Source organism: Oxyura jamaicensis, chromosome 15 (assembly GCF_011077185.1).
Source record: "Oxyura jamaicensis isolate SHBP4307 breed ruddy duck chromosome 15, BPBGC_Ojam_1.0, whole genome shotgun sequence".
NCBI lineage: Eukaryota > Metazoa > Chordata > Aves > Anseriformes > Anatidae > Oxyura > Oxyura jamaicensis.
The window spans coordinates 2,050,641-2,068,279 of NC_048907.1; the positions used below are offsets into that span (position 1 = coordinate 2,050,641).

At 44.3% G+C, this 17,639-nt stretch overlaps 2 protein-coding genes across 2 annotated transcripts in view; both read left to right on the forward strand.

Moving 5' to 3' along the window:
* The window catches only part of NAA25 (N-alpha-acetyltransferase 25, NatB auxiliary subunit), a 28,002-nt gene extending 16,784 nt beyond the window's left edge, over nt 1-11,218 (forward strand). The window contains exons 16-24 of the mRNA XM_035340197.1: nt 4,223-4,374; nt 4,661-4,786; nt 5,075-5,318; nt 5,541-5,664; nt 6,033-6,098; nt 6,577-6,674; nt 6,904-7,014; nt 7,472-7,618; nt 9,439-11,218. Coding sequence (XP_035196088.1) covers nt 4,223-4,374; nt 4,661-4,786; nt 5,075-5,318; nt 5,541-5,664; nt 6,033-6,098; nt 6,577-6,674; nt 6,904-7,014; nt 7,472-7,618; nt 9,439-9,561 — 1,191 coding nt within the window. The 3' untranslated portion in view covers nt 9,562-11,218. The remainder of the gene's footprint in view (nt 1-4,222; nt 4,375-4,660; nt 4,787-5,074; nt 5,319-5,540; nt 5,665-6,032; nt 6,099-6,576; nt 6,675-6,903; nt 7,015-7,471; nt 7,619-9,438) is intronic.
* Nucleotides 11,219-13,196: 1,978 nt separating this feature from the next.
* On the forward strand, nt 13,197-17,227 carry ERP29 (endoplasmic reticulum protein 29). The gene is made up of 3 exons (XM_035340205.1): nt 13,197-13,352; nt 15,127-15,265; nt 16,431-17,227. The coding sequence occupies exons 1-3, from the start codon at nt 13,230-13,232 to the stop codon at nt 16,931-16,933; spliced, it is 765 nt and encodes a 254-aa protein (XP_035196096.1). The 5' UTR covers nt 13,197-13,229; the 3' UTR covers nt 16,934-17,227.
* Nucleotides 17,228-17,639: the final 412 nt, after the last annotated feature.

The window sequence follows — 17,639 nt, forward strand, 5'->3', positions numbered from 1 at the left end:
CTTAACAGCACTCTGTGCCCTATGTAGGGGCTTACGGAACTGTAGTGGGTAGTAACACAGGAATAGTTCGTGCAACTATGTGTCTATACAAGAGTTTGTAATTTACTGTTTGATGGAGTTTTTCTTTAGCTTTCTATTTATATGAATCACTTTGAATGCTCCTTAAAAAAAAAGGTATGATTACTTCTAAATGAATGGATTGTGATTTAAGAAAGTGAAATGTAGAAATGTAATGTGGTAACTAAGTGCCAGAAGTCATATGACAGCAGGACTTTGGAAAGACGTCCAGCAGCCCCAGGGATGGTGGGTTGATGGCATACATCGAGTCCTTTGTGTCACACTCACTGAAGCAGCATGTCTTAGGGATGACTATCGTGGGCACACAGTGGTGTGGGGAATGCACATTGTCATAAAAGGTAGTGAAAGTGCAAGGAACAAGGTGGCAGAATTTCAGAGGGGAAGAACTGACTTGAGCCCACAGCTATACCTGCATTATTTCTAAGTGATAGGATCAAGTTGCAAAGCCTGGTCTTGTACTAACGGGAGCGACCTGCTTTATTCAGTTTGCCCCCAGAAAGTGATGTGGATTTAAAAGAAAGGGGTCTTGAGTGAGAACCTGAGTGGTCTGGAGGAGACAAGGGAGGAGAGTAGCTGAATTCCTCCAGGAGATCAGGTGCTTCCTAAGATGCATGCCATGAGCTAGGCATCTGTCATACTCATAGCTTGCTGCTTAGTAGCTGTGCTTGTCATTAGTCTTACTTGAAAAGAACACTGTGAGCTACATTCAGAGGAAAAATCAATTCTGTTTCAGCATTCCCATGGAATCATGAAAAATGGGCTGGGCTGGGGAACAACGAAATAACTCATTTTTGAAATCGTGATGGGAATGCATTGGGCAGATAGAACCGGCTGTAGTCCAGAACGGTGGTAGGGAACAACGTGCGCAATGCTAGTCGTCCATCTCCCTAAACCATGCAAGGTGGTCCCGTTCTGAGGAGTGGGAATATCTCCCTGTATTTATGTTTATATGGTTTGATCCCCTGTGAGAGGTAGGTGAAGAAAATAATGTTTACTTTATGTTGTAAGAAACAAAGGTGTGACCCAATTGCAACTCTTCAGTTACAGAGCCTTTAGGGCAGCTTAGCCAGTGGTCATACGACTTGCTTTTGCACCATCCCAGCAGTAGATAAACCACAAGAGCTGTCTGTATTGAATAGTAAGGATGCTTTGGCAGTAAGCCCTCAGAGCAGCATCCTTGTGCTACTGCAGCCAAGTTACCAGTTCCATTTACCTGTGCCTGAGAGGTGGCTGCTGAGTTACTGTGACCTGTGTCCGACACAAATTTCACTGTAGGGAGGGGGAGCACAGAGATGCACATGGATCATGAGGTTGGAGCTTGCTCTCGTCTGCTTCCCTCACTTGCTAATTGTTTAAGCACTGATTCTACTTGCTAAGATTCTTTGGGTTCCTGGGTGCGATGTGTTGTGCTGGAGTGAAGCTCTGGATCCAACCAGCTTTCTCCTAAATGTCTGTTGTTGGTAGTGGTCGTTTTTTTTTTTTTTTTTTTTAATGAGGAGTGACTTGTTCAGTCTCGTTTAACATCCACCGAGTGACTTTTTAACAAAACGCGTACCTGGAACCAACTGTCCAAATAAAATGTTTCACTGCAGTGTGCCAGGTGAAAAAAAGTGAACTGAAAAAACTACAGATGTGATTTGTCTGCTTGGGAACGCTGTGGTGTAAAGCAGCAAGAAATCATCTCTCTGGGGAAAACCCTCTGACTGAAGTAGAAGGTTATTCTTTTTGGCATGAATGGTGAAGATGCTAGCAGAGCACAGGCTGACTTGTCTCCAGCAGCTCAGCATACGTATACTGAAAGACCCGCTGAGCCACGTGCCAAGTGCTGTCGCCAGGAAAATGCTGCTCAACACACAACTGAGAAATGCTGAAAAAGCAGTGCCTGAATTGTGTAACCTGCCTCACTACCACACCTTGAAAGGCTGAAATTGCAAGAGGGGGGAGAAATGATGCAATCAATATCATACAATGCTTTGTGCTGCATGACAAGGATGTATCTCTGGAATCCACTCATGTCACGTCTCTTCTTGGAGACAGTATTGCAACTGGAGGACTGTGAGCCATTGTTCTTGAGGAGCCAAATCTCTCGTGTTCTGGACGATTCCAGAATTCAGTATCATCTTTTTAGTGGGAAATTCATCAAAAGCCATGTTAGTTTGCAAATAGCAAGTGTCCCTAAAAACAGCCATAAGGTACAAATTGCAGAGGAGAATGCTCAGTGCAGGGCACTGCTCGTCTAAGATGATGGCGTGTCAAGAACAGAGAGGAAAAAACAGGGTCTGTGCCATAAGATGTCTCCAGTAACACAAGGTCAGAATATGCCACCAGTTTCTATGCTCCGGTGGTTCTGCTGGGGTCACCACTTCATGCTCAGGGTCCTGATAATCAGCTTCCCATTCAAGTCCCATCACGGTATCTAACTGCAGTGTTAACGGAGGACTAGCCTTTCAAGGTTATCTTCTTACCTGATTTTGGCTGCTGCCTGCCCCTCTCTAGGGTGATGTTTACGCTAGCTGGAATGTCTGCTACAACATAGAGGACGTGTCCCATGTGTTCTGTGCATGGGGCTCTGCTTAGAACAGGAAGTACGGGGTGTGAGCAAATCTGGTATAAAAAACAGAGCTACTGATTCAAAGAGATTGCTTTGGATAAGTAGGTTTTCCTTCTGACTTGGTGAACTCGATAGTCTGAAGTGAATCCTGTTTAAGAGTGGGTCCCATAAGTAGCAGCCATCTAAGCTGCTGTGCAATCCTGACATAATATTTCTGCTCTGGGAGAGGATGCCAAGGACAGGGAGGAGAGAGAAGACGGTATTGCTATATTTGGCCAGTACTAAAAAGGCAATTTCATCCTTCTCAAGATAGTCCTCCTTTAAATATGCAGAATCACAAGTAATCTCTCTAATTTTCTTGTGTCCGTCCGTCTTTAATTTCTCCAGATACTGCAGGCAAACAGAGCACCAACGTGTCCTATGGGGATTTAAAAACCACGTCGATGCAGTTGAATTAGCTACCATAGCGCAATCCCGTAGCCTGACAATGAACTCTGCAAGGCTGTATTTCAGAGGGTATGTTGCTGAATATTTGGCATATTTTTTTCATACAGTACAAATAACCAAATTGCTTAGGAAAAGGACAGAGCTACCTAGAGGACATTTTGTATTTTGGAGGGAGAAAAAAAAAAAAAGGTGGCTTTTATTTGTGAGTGCCAGCCTGTGAGCCTTTCCGACAGGTTGAGTCTGCTAGTACTGTAAAGATTTCCATTACCCAGGGGTCTTTTTGGTGCCTCTCATCTTCAGTGCATTCCGTAGTCATATTCAGAAGAAAATATTTGATTTGCCAGAATTTCTCACTTGTGGAGTAATTCTGATTTAAAAAGACAGCCGTCTGTCTTGACTGGGAGCATAAATTGTTCACTCCGTCTATGCAGTTAGAAATTTTCGTTGAAATATGGTGCTTGTTTGGGGCTCCTTCACCACATAAATCTCCTTCTGGAGATTGCTTGGACTTAGGTGAGATATTAGTTGCGTGCCTTGTATAGCTGCATTTCATCAGAAGGGAAGCAATCTGTCTTACGGACCCTGATAGTTTCCTTTGGTGCTTAGACTGTACTGTAATACGTATGTGCTTTGTGATGTTACTTTGTGATACTGTATTACAAAAATCTAATAAAAAAAAGAAACAAAAAAAATGTGTGAGTAATTTTTTTAATCTGTGTTGTGGTAATGTGTGATGCACATCCAAGTCAATTCCAGGAAATCTGGGATGTATTTATTTTGTCTGAAAGTACTTCTTAAAATAAAATAACGATTTGAAAAACGCATCTTTCTTAAAATTAAAAAAAATAAACCTTCTAAAATCATCCCTCCCCATCTCTAAGTATCTTTCAGTTTGTGGCAACAGGAACCCGATCTCGTTCAGTGTTGGTTTGGTCACCAAATAACACTACCTAGTGAAGTGGCTGAGCATTATTAAATTAAAGCAGCAAAACTACAAGCTTCTCCCAGGGCCTGAGTATCTGCCAGATTCTGTACCTCTGGGTTAATGAAAGCCGCAGAAATGCAACTTATTGGCAGTGACCTTGTTAAACTCATCTTGAATTTATAGAAGTAACTAATATAGAGCTGGTGTGTGTTTTCTTGTAGACCTCAGAATATATCATTCAAGCCTACAAGTACGGCGCGTTTGAGAAGATTCCGGAATTCATTGCATTTAGAAACCGGCTGAATTCCTCCCTTCACTTTGCGCAAGTTCGCACAGAACGGATGTTGTTAGACCTCTTACTTGAAGCAAATATGTAAGTACAGCAGCAGCGAGCGTAATACCTTGCTGTGAAGGCAGGGAAGATTTATGCATAAGTAAACGTTGGCCAAATGAGACCTTAGTAAGTCGTGCTTGTGGCTCTTTGGCAGAAAGTGAAAGCTGCTCTCTTAGTTGCTGCCTCCTTGAGCATCCTTCTCTGTACTGTGTGTAAAATTGCTGATGTGAAGAGTTGAACAGTGGGGAGAATGTGGTCTGTTAGCTGTTGTTTTTGTTTCCAGCGATCAGATGTTTGATTTCATGTTACTTGCCCTTATGTACAGATCAACCAGTTTAGAAGAAAGTATAAAGTCCATGAGTCTGAGTCCAGAAGAGGATGACATTCCGTGGAAAGATTTGCGTGACAACAGAGACCTGACAGTCTTGTTTAACTGGGATCCAAAAGACAGGTGAGTAGAAATATTCTCAGCTGCAGTCTTGCACCTATTCCTGCAGCATATGGTGAAGGAGATCCTTTCAGGGCAACACCCGTACTTAAATGTTCTCTAGGCTGGCTAACTGCAAACTTAACATTCATTCATCACTTCTAGCAGTGCTGCCTTTTTACGTATTAATACAATTTTCTGAATTTTGACCACTTCTTCCTCTTAATGCATTATTCAATAACTTTGGGATAGGCTTTTGTACCCAAGTGCAAATGTTGCATTTTCCTGAAAACGTTTGGTGCCTTTCTCTAGGGACATTTCTGAAGAACATAGGAAACTCTCACTGGAAGAAGAAACCATGTGGTTGCAAATCCGGTCTTTAACTTTAAGGCTAGTAAGCGGACTCCCAACTCTTAGTCACACTATTCAACCAAAGAACTCTGAAAAGACTGCAGAGAACGGCGTCTCATCCAAGATTGATACAATTCGATCTCTGCTTCAGCAGCTGGAAGCGGCAGTGGATTCAGGGAAGAAGTTTCTAGAACAAAAAATTCAGGTACCCATTAAGGAAAAAGCTATCCTCAAATATTAAATGAACGTGAATGCAAGCAGAGAAACTGAATGCATCTGGTAACGTCCAGCGGGCTGCAGAATGCACTTAACTGACCCTGAGTTTGTAGTGTATGAATCTGACTGAGAGATGTGCCAGAGGCAAACACTGTGTTCTGGATAAGGAAAAGCTGCAACACCTTTATCTTTTTCTTTGCTTCTTGCCTAGTATCCTGTCCTTGGCCCTCCTCCTACCCGAATGGCTGGCTTCTTCAGTAATGGCAGCTGTCAATGCCAGACTAGCTTGTTTTATCTTGTTAGTGATATTTATGAACTAGATACCAATGGCTTAGGTAAGTGTTTGAGGGGCAGGGGTGTAACCAGATTGTCACGATGTGTGGTGGGAGGGTGTGATATGTCTCCGCTTGGTTTGAAAACTGCTAAGCGTTGGATTATGTGGACCCAAACTGTTACTTGTGTGTTAATTTTTGAATGACACTTGTCTTGGAGATGACACCTTAATTTAATGTTTTAACAGACTCTTCATTTTTGTACAGTGTATGTTGATACAATACAAGGTACTCTTTGAAAGCAGTTGCATTGGCTTTTCACTGCTAACACTAAATTACGTTTAAATGCCTCTTGGTTTTCTGAAAGCAGAAAATACAGAACTTGTAGTTTAGAACTTCTTTTATTCATTTGTTTGTTTTTTTTCTTTCAGAAGATTCAGCAGAAATCCAGGAGAGGATAGGGAATAGTTTCAAGTCTTTAATAGAACGACTAACAGGTAAGTAGTAACCCAAGAAAAAATAGCGGTAGTTACTGCTTTGTGTTAAAAAGTCACATATTTGCAGCACACTCAGGAAAATGCATTAATGCATCTGCAGAGCCTTTTGAAATGTGCTTGAAAGGAAGGCTGAACATCCCTTTGGCTTGTTTGATCATGAAAGTTGTTGCATGTCACAGATGTCGTTTATGCTCTGTCATTTCATTACCTTACAGCGTAGTCTTAGCAACTGTCTCGTGGTACTTGGTCCAAGCGTGGTGTGAAGACACCATTTGTAATGAAATACAGTTCAGAAATACAGTTTAGAGGAAACTTAACAGCTAGACCTTCTAAGAGGCTTTGGCCAAATTTATCAATAACAACTTAGTGTGCTAACTATGGAGGACTGATAACTAGACTGAGATGCGTGCTGCACAGAAAATGAGCATTCAGGTTGATCTGCATGTCCTGAATAAGGCTTCTCTTTTTTCCTTTTCAGACTTGTTCAATAAATGTAAAGGTGACTTGATTGAAGTCAGAGATGGCACCTTGAAAACTCAGCCAAACCTGTTAGAAAACTTAGTCTTCTTTGTTGAGGTATTATTTTCTTTGTTGGGAAACGGAAATCTTGGAGTACTTTAGAGTGGGAATGTTGGGACTAAAACACCGTGAAAGTTCTTTGGTGTCAGTCAGTCATGAAAGTGGAGCTCTTGTGTATTTTAACCACTCCTATTCTAACTACTCTGAGTTTTTTCACTAGATACAGTTTAGAAGCCACTTTCTAAAGTAAATGCAACTCATAACACACTTGTACCTCTTTTTCCAGACGATCTCCATCACCCTGTGGGTATCAAGTTACTGTGACGGTGTCCTCCGACCTTTTAAATCCAACCTGCAAAAAAAGAAGAAGAAAAAAAAAGAAAGCAGTGTAGCTATGGTGGGCAATCTGCCTTTTTCTCTTCTACTCCCATCCCTCAATCCAGTTATTTGCACTGAAAGAAAAATCAGGATAGATGACATGAAGTGTTTTGCATAAACTTTTTCTCTTGTAGAGTCTGTCTGTAGGTTAGAGTTTAAATAGTTTACTGATTTTTTTTTTTAAATTCCTTTTCTGTTTAAATTCAAATAGCAAGTGTGCCACACCTCTGACATTACATGAGAGCTTTTTAATGAGAAACACAGCTTAGATTATCACAGGCCTTCCTTGCCCGAATGCGCTGCAGTAAGGTAGTTAACTGGTGGTGTTTCTCCAGGTAGGTAGGTTTAAGCTTAGCAATGTTGTGGGGGAGGAGTGTAGATGATAGGTGTTATGAAGTGAGTTGTAATACAGAATAGCCATTTGAAGAGGCATTAATGTATGTTTATAAATTGAAAGTATGTATTTGTTTTTATAGCCTCCTGTATTTACACACTTCCTGGACTACGTTACCGAACTACAGACGTTAACTTCCAATGTAATAGATCACATCAAAGGGCTTGAAATAATTCTGACTGCACTAAAACTTGAAGAGTTGTCCCTCAAGGACACTCTGCTTTTACAGGTAAGAACTTGCGTTGCTCTTTGAGTGCTCTGTATACTTGTGTGACAGACAGAAGCCTGTTGGGATTGACTTAATGGCTGTTAACCAGATAGGAGGGACCACATTGAGTTTTGGAGTGGTAAATCAGTTTTTTATAGTTTGTCTGGCTAAGTGACTTCTCCTCAGCTGATCAATTCTTCATAGTGAGCAAGAATCATCTTAACAAATAGGATTTAAACACGGGGATTTTTAATTATTTTCATTTTATATGACAGTGAAGAAAATCATAAGTTTTTAACGTTATTTTTGTCTGTGATGTGACTTACTCTGTTCATCTGTCTTTTAGTATGCCATAAGGGATGCAAAATACTTATTCCAGGAAACTTTTGAGATTCACATACTGCAGATTAGTCACTTCCCTGGTAACATTTAGTTGATCTTTATGGAAAAACGAGTGGCAACTTTTTTCCTACTCTTGGCTGTGCAGGGAAAACCAAAAGCAGGAGAAATAGGCAGTGTGCGTGCCAAGCCTCGTGCCAAATTTAAACATGTGAAACATAGGCCTAGTGGGGAAGGCTGGCTTTTTAAGACAGTTTCTCTTGTCTTGTTATAGACTGATGTAGAAGTATCTTAAGTATATACAAAAATAAAAAATATATAAAACATATATTAGAAAAAAATGATAAAGCAAAGAAATTCCTTAGACACTACTACTTGTAAATTTGAATAAAAAATATTAAGTACATGTTCTTAATATCAAGTTTCAGCTTTAGAGGGCTAAGTTGTTTTCAGGTAATTGTTGAGATCTTTGTGATTATTCTGATTCTCTGAGTCAGCAAATTCCTCCTCATTCCCTTCCCCATGCAAGGCATCGAATTGCTACACAAGGCAGACTCGCAAAATCCACAGATGAGATTCACATAGATCTGAGCAGAAGCACCTGTGGGAGTCTGTGACTTTTCCTGTGTTTATTCGTGGTTCCTATTCCACTTGGGTTTTGATGTTAACCCAGGTACAGACAATATGTGTAGCTCTTCTCAGAGCCAGGGCTGTGTTTGCAGCCCTGTGTGTTTAGAACTAAAAAGCACTTTCTTGGGTACTTGGGTTCAAAAATTAGTGAAAATTCTGCTGTGATTTGGGAATGGAGTGTTACTGGCAATGTGCCTGGTAGCAAGTCACCTCTTGACAGAAAAGTGCTTTGGGCTGCTGCCCTGAGCACCAGGATTTGCTCTTGCTGCGTACAGAAATAGCATTGTTCATGATAGGTCAGTGCTAACCTCGCTGTCCACGCAGGAGCAGTGCAAGCAGTGTTTTGTGCTGGTGACCCTTCCAAAAGCCCCTTAGTTTGGAGTAATAGGAAACTGCATGTGGAAGGGAATTGAATCCCTTTGGGAAGGACAGGGTACGCCAGTGCTGCTGAACTGGTGACATCTGAACCCAATGCGAATCACCGTGCTTCTGGAATTTGGTGTGTTAGGTGGTCAGCATTCATTTGCTGTGTGATTTCAGCTCTCCATACAAGGAATTACCTACTTTAATACATATTGACTCAAAGTGCTACATGCACCCTCAATTTCAGCCATAAATTTCACATGAGATTGTTTCCAGAGCTGTTGAAGAAATGATAATGTGAGCAAACCTGTTTGGGGAATCCCAGTATCTGCAGGAATTACTGGTGCTGACCAGGTGCTACTTACTCTTTCCTGATGATATTCCCTTTGTAAACTTATTACGATCCTAATGAAATTCTTAGTGGTGTTTGCTGAGATGGTGTGGGATGTTTAATCGTAGAATTCAAATAATTGCTATTGAGTGAATGGTTTCTCTTTTGCGTTTTGCAGGAAGAAAAAAAGTTTACAAAGACTGTGCAAGGAAAGGTCCAGAGCAGTTACCATCACTCAGTTCAGGAAATCGGAGAGCTGCTGAAAAAGAGACTTGACACTATTAAAAAACTAAAGATTTGAGAAATCCTTGACAGACTCCACAGGGGAGTGACACCAGAGTCCCAGACAGAAGCAACATCCGATACACCATCACTTTAATCCAGAACTTCCTCATAATGCATGAAGGACTTAAAATCATAAAACAGTTTTTCTAGGTATTACAGATGTATTCAGCTGACTTAAATTATTGTATATAAACAAGAAGCAGGGACCCTTCTGGGGGTTTGACCACTTTTTATACATGTTCATAAGCATATTGCAGCAAGAGAAAACTTAACTTTCTTCCCTTTTGATCTCTAGGAACAACTGGAGATGGTCTTTAGAAGCAGCAATAGAAATCCAGTGTAAAGTCTATATCTCAAAGGAGTTGTATTTTCATCACCATACAGTGTTTATAATTTTTGTATGGTCCTTGCCTTAGAAATGCAGAAATCGTAGATGCCCACATTCAGCCACCGCCGATGAAACGAGCCAGTTCTGGAGCTGCCTGTTTTGTCCAGAAGCCACCTGGTCCTACTGAATTCGGGGTGTTGGCCCAGCAGGGAGGTGCGAGGCTGCGCTGGGGGAACCCCCTCTGCACGCAGCCTTCCCGCATTGCCCAGCCCTCCGCTGTAGGGTGGGAGCGAGGCAGGTTGTGCTAAGGGCTGAGCGTGGAGCCAGCTGCTGGAGGAAAGGGGTGGTTTTGTGTTCAGAAAAACTGCAGAGCTGATGAGGAGCAAACTTGGCCATTAAGTTCTAGGATGAGATGGGAATTAGTGTTTCAGGAAAAAAAAAAAGACAAAACCAGAGACCATGTATATAATAGCTGCAGTGAAGTCTGACACTGCGTTCTAATTTCATGTCAATTTAATGTAAAGCAGCAATCATCATGACTTCTGAAGAAGTGTATTTAGATTACTGAAACTTTAAGACTTAAATATTTTCATAGAAATGAAATCCTGTTGGCTTTGGTTTTAAGTTGGCAGAGGTAACTTTTGCTTCCGCTGTGGTATGAGGCTGAGAATACTTTTTATAACTGTATGCTTGCTTTTTGCAGTTGATCTTTGATTACTCGAGTACTAGCTCGTTAGGCGTTCTCTTAGCAAGTGCAATTGCATCATCTGCTCCTTCTGAATCTGCATTTCTTCTGTGTTTTTTTTTTTCTTTCCATTTTAAAGGAGCAATGCAGCCTAAAACTGGCAGGCAAAAAACTACACGTTGCACCTACAATCCGAGGGACAGGTCGGACTTCAACAGATTCCTCATCTTCTGATCTAAAGCAGCTAGTAACTGAAGTCTATATTTAAAGTTCTAAGAGAGCTGACAATCCTACTTTTGTCATCTCTTCCGAATACGTTTTGTTAGAAATGCTAGAATGTTGATGAGAGTATTTTTTTAAAATAAATCCCCTGTGTAAAAAATTCACATTGCTGCTCTTGCTGGATTTAGTTTTGCTTTTGCCCCATCCTGAAAGGGAAAGAAGGCTGTCTGCAGGTTGTCTAAATTGTAAGAGATGTCCTAGTGGTTTAACTGCGATGTCTGGTAAGTGCTCTGGGCTGGAGGAATACCAAAACGTGTTAAGTCTGTTTTATAGTAATCCTTTTCCTGAACAAACTGAACTGTCTTCTACGTTGTATAGAAATACCATTTTTGAAAGAAGGGTGTGTTCCTTAAATTAAAGCAAGACTGATGACTGACACTGATGCTTTGAAATGTGTAGGGTATGTGCTGAGATTATGCAATTCACGGAGAAGCACTGAGCCAGAAATCTGCACTGCCCGTTTTCGTTAAAGGAGACAACTTGCCGTTGCTGACGTTCCTGTCCCATCCCCTCCCGGTGGCAGTGCAAATGTAGGAAGGGCTTCATGCAGACACCAGCACTGAACGCAGTTGACACAGCATCCTCGTCCAGGGGCTGACTTATGCTGGAGTTTCCTTGCACTGCTGCTGCGACAGGTTGAACTCAACCAGTTGTATCAATAAGAACAGTGACAATGTAAGTGAGGCAGGGTTAATAAAACCAAGCCTTTAAAACCCTGTGGGCCAGAAAGCAGAAGTTGCTTAAAAAAAAAAAAAAAAAAAAAAAAAAAAAAATTTTTTCTGCATCAGCTTCCCTTAAAAGCAGAATTGAAACTGCTGGGGGGAGGTGAGGGGGGGGATGTGTGTTGTCTGAAACGAAGTCTGTGAAGAGATGACAGCCAGGCTCGCTTCTCACAGCACTCAGCAGGGCTCAGCTCAGATGGCTGCTCCCTCGGACCATCCACAAGCCAGCACGGGGGGAACGCTGACTGCGTGTGCTGCCTGCTGTCCCGCTTCCAGGTCTGGCCACAGGTGAATGATAAACTTGTCAAATACAACTTGGATTACTCAGTGTTGCATAAACCAGACGCCATCTCGTCACAAGCTGTAACTCCTCTCTGGGAGGAGGCAGTTGGGGTGCAAAAATGTCTGTGTACCGATTATTTGGGGGCTTGCTTGAGGGAGAGGGAGAATTTCTCCTTATAAATTGTGTACAGTTAAATATATTATATATTTCTTACAAAAGAGCATTTCCCTTCCAGAATGTGTCCCACTGGGACTTGGTAAGAAGTTCAAGCTATAAACCATTGCTGCTGTTCACCCTTTCCCACTCTCGGGGTTTGTTTTTTGTTTGTTTGGGTTTGGTTTTGATGATGAATTGAAAAACATACTTAGAAAAAGCTACCAAGACTACTGTTTACAGACTGAAAAAAATACTGCTTTTATACTACTGGGATCATGAGCCACGATCCTTTTACAGATTTCCTCACCTCTTTGCTTTAAGTTGGTATCTAATGTAGATGAAGGTCAGAAATCTCTTACCCTGCTTTGTCTACATACCGAAGAAAATGTACAATGCCTGTTTGTGTTCCCCATCATTTTTGTACTTTTTACCAATTTTAACTGTTCGAGAGTTGCATTTATATTTTGCAATCATTGATAATCATGATGTTATTTTAACCGTTAGTAATCTTAAATGGGATTTTTTTTTTGTTGTATCTGCAGCCTTATCTGAACTTTCTCTTCCTTGATTATTCATTGTAATTTATGACTGTAGAAGATACGTATGCCTCAGCTTTCTACGGACTTAAGTGACACAACTGCAACCGATCTGCTTTAAACTGGATGGGTTTATAATTTATATAAAAGTCAGTTTCGTTACGAGTCGGTCTTGCTGCCTCTTTCATTTTTCCATCTGGATGGAAACTGCAGTCCTCATCTATGCTCTTCTCCTTGGTCGGCTTCTTGGTGAAGCCAGCTGTTCTGGTGCTGGGCAAGTGGAAAATCAAGTTACCTCGGCTGAAGAAAGAGAAAGCAGGGGGAGAACAATGCACCTTCCTTTCTGTTGCATGTGGCTGGGGTTCAGAGTGCTGCCTGCTCGAGGGAGGGGGGTTCGTGGCTCTTTGTCTTCATGGTTCCTCTTCACCGTGCTCCTTTGTCGCTGCTGCTGAGGCTTTCTGCGCTGCTCTAGGTGAGAGCACGGGAAAGCACCGGGGCTCCCCTCAAAGCTCTGTGACCCCCGGGCTTGCTCAGGACCCGCTGCCGCCTGCCTGCACCCGCCACCCCCCTGTGCCCTCGCTCCCCTCGGGCCGCCCGCAGCCCGGGGCGGGGGGGGGGGCCGGGCCCCGGCGGCGGCGGCGGGCGCTCCGCACGGCCACGTGACCGCCGCCCCACTCCCTCCGCTCTCCGCCATGGCTGCGGCGGCCGCCGCCGGCTCCCTGCTCCTCGGCTGCCTGCTGGGCCTGGCGCTGCCCGGCGGCCGCGCCCTGCACACCAAGGGCTCCGTGCCCCTCGACTCGCTCACCTTCTACAAGGTAACGCCGGGAGGGCTGCCGGGCCCGCAAAGGGGGGGGGGGGGGCTTCGAAGTGGGGCGCGGCCGTGCAGGGAGAGCAGCGCTCCGGCCCTGAGCACCGCGGGGCTGCCGCGGGGGGCCCGGGGGAAGGAGCCGGGGTTGGGGGTCGGGGAGCCGGGGGCGCGGAGCGGGGGCAGCCGGGGCAGAGCCGGCGCGGCGCTGGGCTCGCGGGGTGGCCGAGGATCCGGGCGCAGCCAATGGCAGAGCGGCAGTGGAGGTGGGCAGCCAATGGGAGAGCGGCAGAGGAGGCGGGTAGCCAATAGGCGCGCTCCAAGTGGAGCCGGGGCCGCGGGGGGCTCAGCGCGGCCGGCGGCTCCGTGCGGGGCTCGGTGCCCGGCGGGGCTCGGCTCCCTGCGGGCGGAGCAGCGCCGCCGCCACCCGGCCCCTGCCAGGCTCCCCCCGTGTCGGGGTCCCACGGTGAGGCAGCGCCTCGGGGGCCGCGGGTGGTCCCTGCTCTGAGCCATTTCCCTGGGGTTTGTGCGGATGGAGCAGAAGGCGGAGGGCTGCTGTCAGGGTTGCACGCTTGGTTGGGGCTCCTGTCTTTATTTCTTATTCTTTTTTCCCCCAAAAATCGCTTTGATGAAAGCGTCTCCCAGGAGCCTGGAAGGGTTTTTAAGTCAGCAGTGACCAGTGCTGTGAAGGATGGCACGGCTGGGTGTTAAGGAGGCGGAGAGGAGCCTGTCGAAAGGGAGCCGTTGTATTGCAGGATCAGCGCGGGCACTTCTTTAGCAATATGGGCAGGAGAGATAACGATCAGCTGAGCTGCTTAAAAGTGTCTGCCCTAAACAAACTGCTCTGACATGAGCAAATGCTCTGCCACATGCCAGCCCCCTTCTGATTTGATTTTTCTGCTCTGACAAACCATTTTTGGTGTTTTAAGGCTACTGCGTTGTACAGCCCTTAGCTCCTTAGGAGGAGAATTTGAAGTAATTGGCAGTGTGCTGCGAGAGGAGCTTTAAGAGACCAGCAGAAATGTCAAAGCTGTAACACATGCTGCGTTCACTTCTTACAAGGACAGTAAATAAGCTGCGAGATCAACAGGCCCTGAGCTGGAGGCCCGTGAAGTGTTGCAAGCAGCTGCTGTGCTCCTGCTTGAGCAGCACTCGCAGGGTGCTGCGTAGGTGGGGACGGGCGCTGCAAGCCAATTGTGTTCACTAGAAAAAAGATGTTGCAAGGTCTTCTCCTGGAGGGAGAACAGAGCCCAGACCAGGTGGCAGATTCATGTCCAAGCTCATTTAGCAGAGCTAAATTCAAAAGCAACAGCACAAGTGAAGAGGAATCGATTAAACACCAGCACCGTTAACTGAACCGGAGCAGCGTTTCCGCTCCTGCAGCGTACCTCAGCTGCAGCTCTCATGCTAGGACGCTTCAGAATGGCCTTAGATTTGTCCTCTATCCTCCTCATGTCCCACTGGAAGTCTTTTCACTGACTTCCTTCCAAGGTGCTGATCAGGTTTACAATAAGCAAATCATGCATAATTAAAATCGTTATCAGATTCCCCCGAACCTAGCGTGTACCGTCTTTATCATCTGCTATAGGGATACGTAGATGCAGTTTTTGCTCACGCTGCAGTGAGTCACTTTTCAAAGGCTATAATTAAAAAATTTCCATCTCCCTCTGCACCTACTCGTTGCGCAGGAAAATATGAAAAAGCCAGAACAACCTTAGGTGCCTTGTAGATTGCTCAAACCTGAAACGTTCAAGTTTTGTCTTTTTTTATTATTATTATTTTAGGTAATTCCGAAGCATAAATTTGTCCTGGTGAAATTTGATACACAATATCCTTACGGTGAGAAACAAGATGAGTTCAAAAAGCTGGCAGAGAGCTCAGGCTCCAGTGAAGATCTTCTGGTGGCTGAAGTGGGAATATCAGGTGAGGAGCTCTGAACAGATTCGTACACTACAGGTTGGTGGGGAGAAAGTAAAATCCGCTGCAGTTTCTGATCAAAATAGGCTCTGAGGTGATTCTGGTAGTGGGAGACAAGATTGGCACAGCGCTGTCAGACCGAAACACCGAGTGGCCCCGCTCCGGCTGGTGGCCTCCTTGCAGCAAGCGTGGGAGTGCTGCGCTCTGCTGTCGGCTGCTTAATGAAGCAAGTCAGCCCACGGCTCGAGTGGGTGCCACCCTCCTCATTCACGGCGCTTTTCTTCCTTCTTTTTTGTTTTTTTTTCCTGAAATAAACCTTTTCGTCCATTTTCAGGGAACAGACCTTACAAGAACTGGGTTTTAGCCATCAGCCTGGTCACAAAAATCAAAGCGATATGATTAATTCATTGTAGCATTCATTACTGCTGGTAATTCATTACTGCTGATAAGGCTCAGAAAGCGGTTGTTGCACTGCGGCTGGCGTAAGCTGGTGTTGTTGTTGCTTTCCCACTGAAGCCAATGAGGAATGGATCACTGCAACCTCACTTTTCTTGCTTTGCAGGTAGAATGAAGGATTTAAGCCTACAGAAATTGCCTAACTGGAAAGTTGAACCACACTGACATTGCTAAGCACACGTTGATTTACCTAAGCCGCACGGTTGACATCCCCTAAGTTATGGTTTTTGTCCTCAGGAATAAATGGCATTTATGTGAGAAGTAAAAACATCCTGTTGCTTGGAATGCTGGCAGAACTAAAATAGAAGGGTGTGCTCTCTGCACAGAGACCAGGAAAAAAAAATCCATTTAACTGTAATATCAAAGGATTGAACAAAAGAGGAAAAAACAACAAACACACAATTAATTTCCCGTAAGGATGTCTGGGTTTGTTCTTGGAGGTTTTGGCGATGTCTTGGTGCTTTGCTGCGACTATGTTAGCACATTAGAATCTTGTATTTTTCTTGGGAAAACCTAATGATGGTTTTGCCTTGCCCAGGTGATCTTCTGGAGTGTTTTTGTTTCAGTGGATGGCATTTCCTGGCACAGAGGTTATTAGGAATTGCTGGAACTCTGGAGACAAAGATTTGTCAGTTTGTATACAAGGGAATCCTCAATTATTTTTTTCATTAGCTTAACACGCTGTGGTTTTCTGTGTTTTGTTTCCTCTTGACAGATTACGGTGATAAACTGAACACTGAGCTGGGCGAAAAGTACAAGATGGATAAGGAGAAGTACCCTATTTTTTACTTGTTCCGGGATGGTGACTTTGACAATCCTTTACCTTACTCTGGCCAAATTAAAGCCGGGGCTATTCAGCGCTGGCTGAAGAGTAACGGTATCTATCTGGGGATGCCGGGCTGCCTGAAAGAGTATGACATGCTGGCCAGCAAGTTTGTGAGTACCACTGAAAAGTCAGAGCGGCAGTCCCTCCTGAAAAAGGGGCAACAAAGTTTAGAAAAAGCAAAAGAAACTGAGAAGAAGTCAGCTGAGCAATACTTGAAAATTATGAGCAAGATACTGGAGCAGGGAGAAGAGTTTGCTGCTAATGAAGTCGTCCGAATCACGAAACTGATCGAGAAGAACAAAATGAGTGATGGAAAAAAGGAGGAGCTCCAGAAAAGCCTCAATATCCTTGCTTCTTTCCTGAAGAAGAATAACGAAAAAGATGAGCTCTAATCTGTTGGATAACTTCGTACAAGCTGTGAAACACTGTCAGAGTCCTAACCAGTTCTCCTTAAGAAAACTTCCCGCTGTCTTCAAGAGAGCAGCAGATTTCCTTCTGATATTCTGTTATAAAATCAAGACATTCCTTAAAAGTACAGTATTCTAAATGTTGGAGAAATCACCATAAAGCAAGCTCCCAGTATTGTGTAATATTATTAAATAACAGTGTTAAAGTAGACCAAAAAAAAAAATACTAGATTGGCCTGAAGCACATTCCTGGTGGTTTTTACAGATGTTCCCTGGCAAACAAATAACGAAATTCAGTCTCACGTTCTATCTTACATGTTTTAAAAGGTACAGACTTGATGCCCCTGTCTCCACCTTCCCCTGGTTTTAGTGCCCTTGGGTTTTATTCCCTTTACCCCTCATGCTACCTTTTGCCTTCCCAATAGGGCTTCTTATCCGAGTCTTGCTTTTCTTACCTGTTGTTGACCGAGAGACCCGGAGTTTCCTCTTTCTGCCTTTTCCTCCAGCGGCTCCTGTCTCTGTTTGCCTTGGGCAGCAGCCAGCTGCTGGCAGGCGCGGTGAAGCCAGGTTCTCTGCTCTCAGAACTCGCCCTGCATCTCCTGGCCGGAGCGGCCGTTTTCAGCAAGCGTCCTCCTGAACCCCGTTGTGATGTCCTGGCCGAGCGAGTGATGCGAGTGCGGCGCAAGGGCAG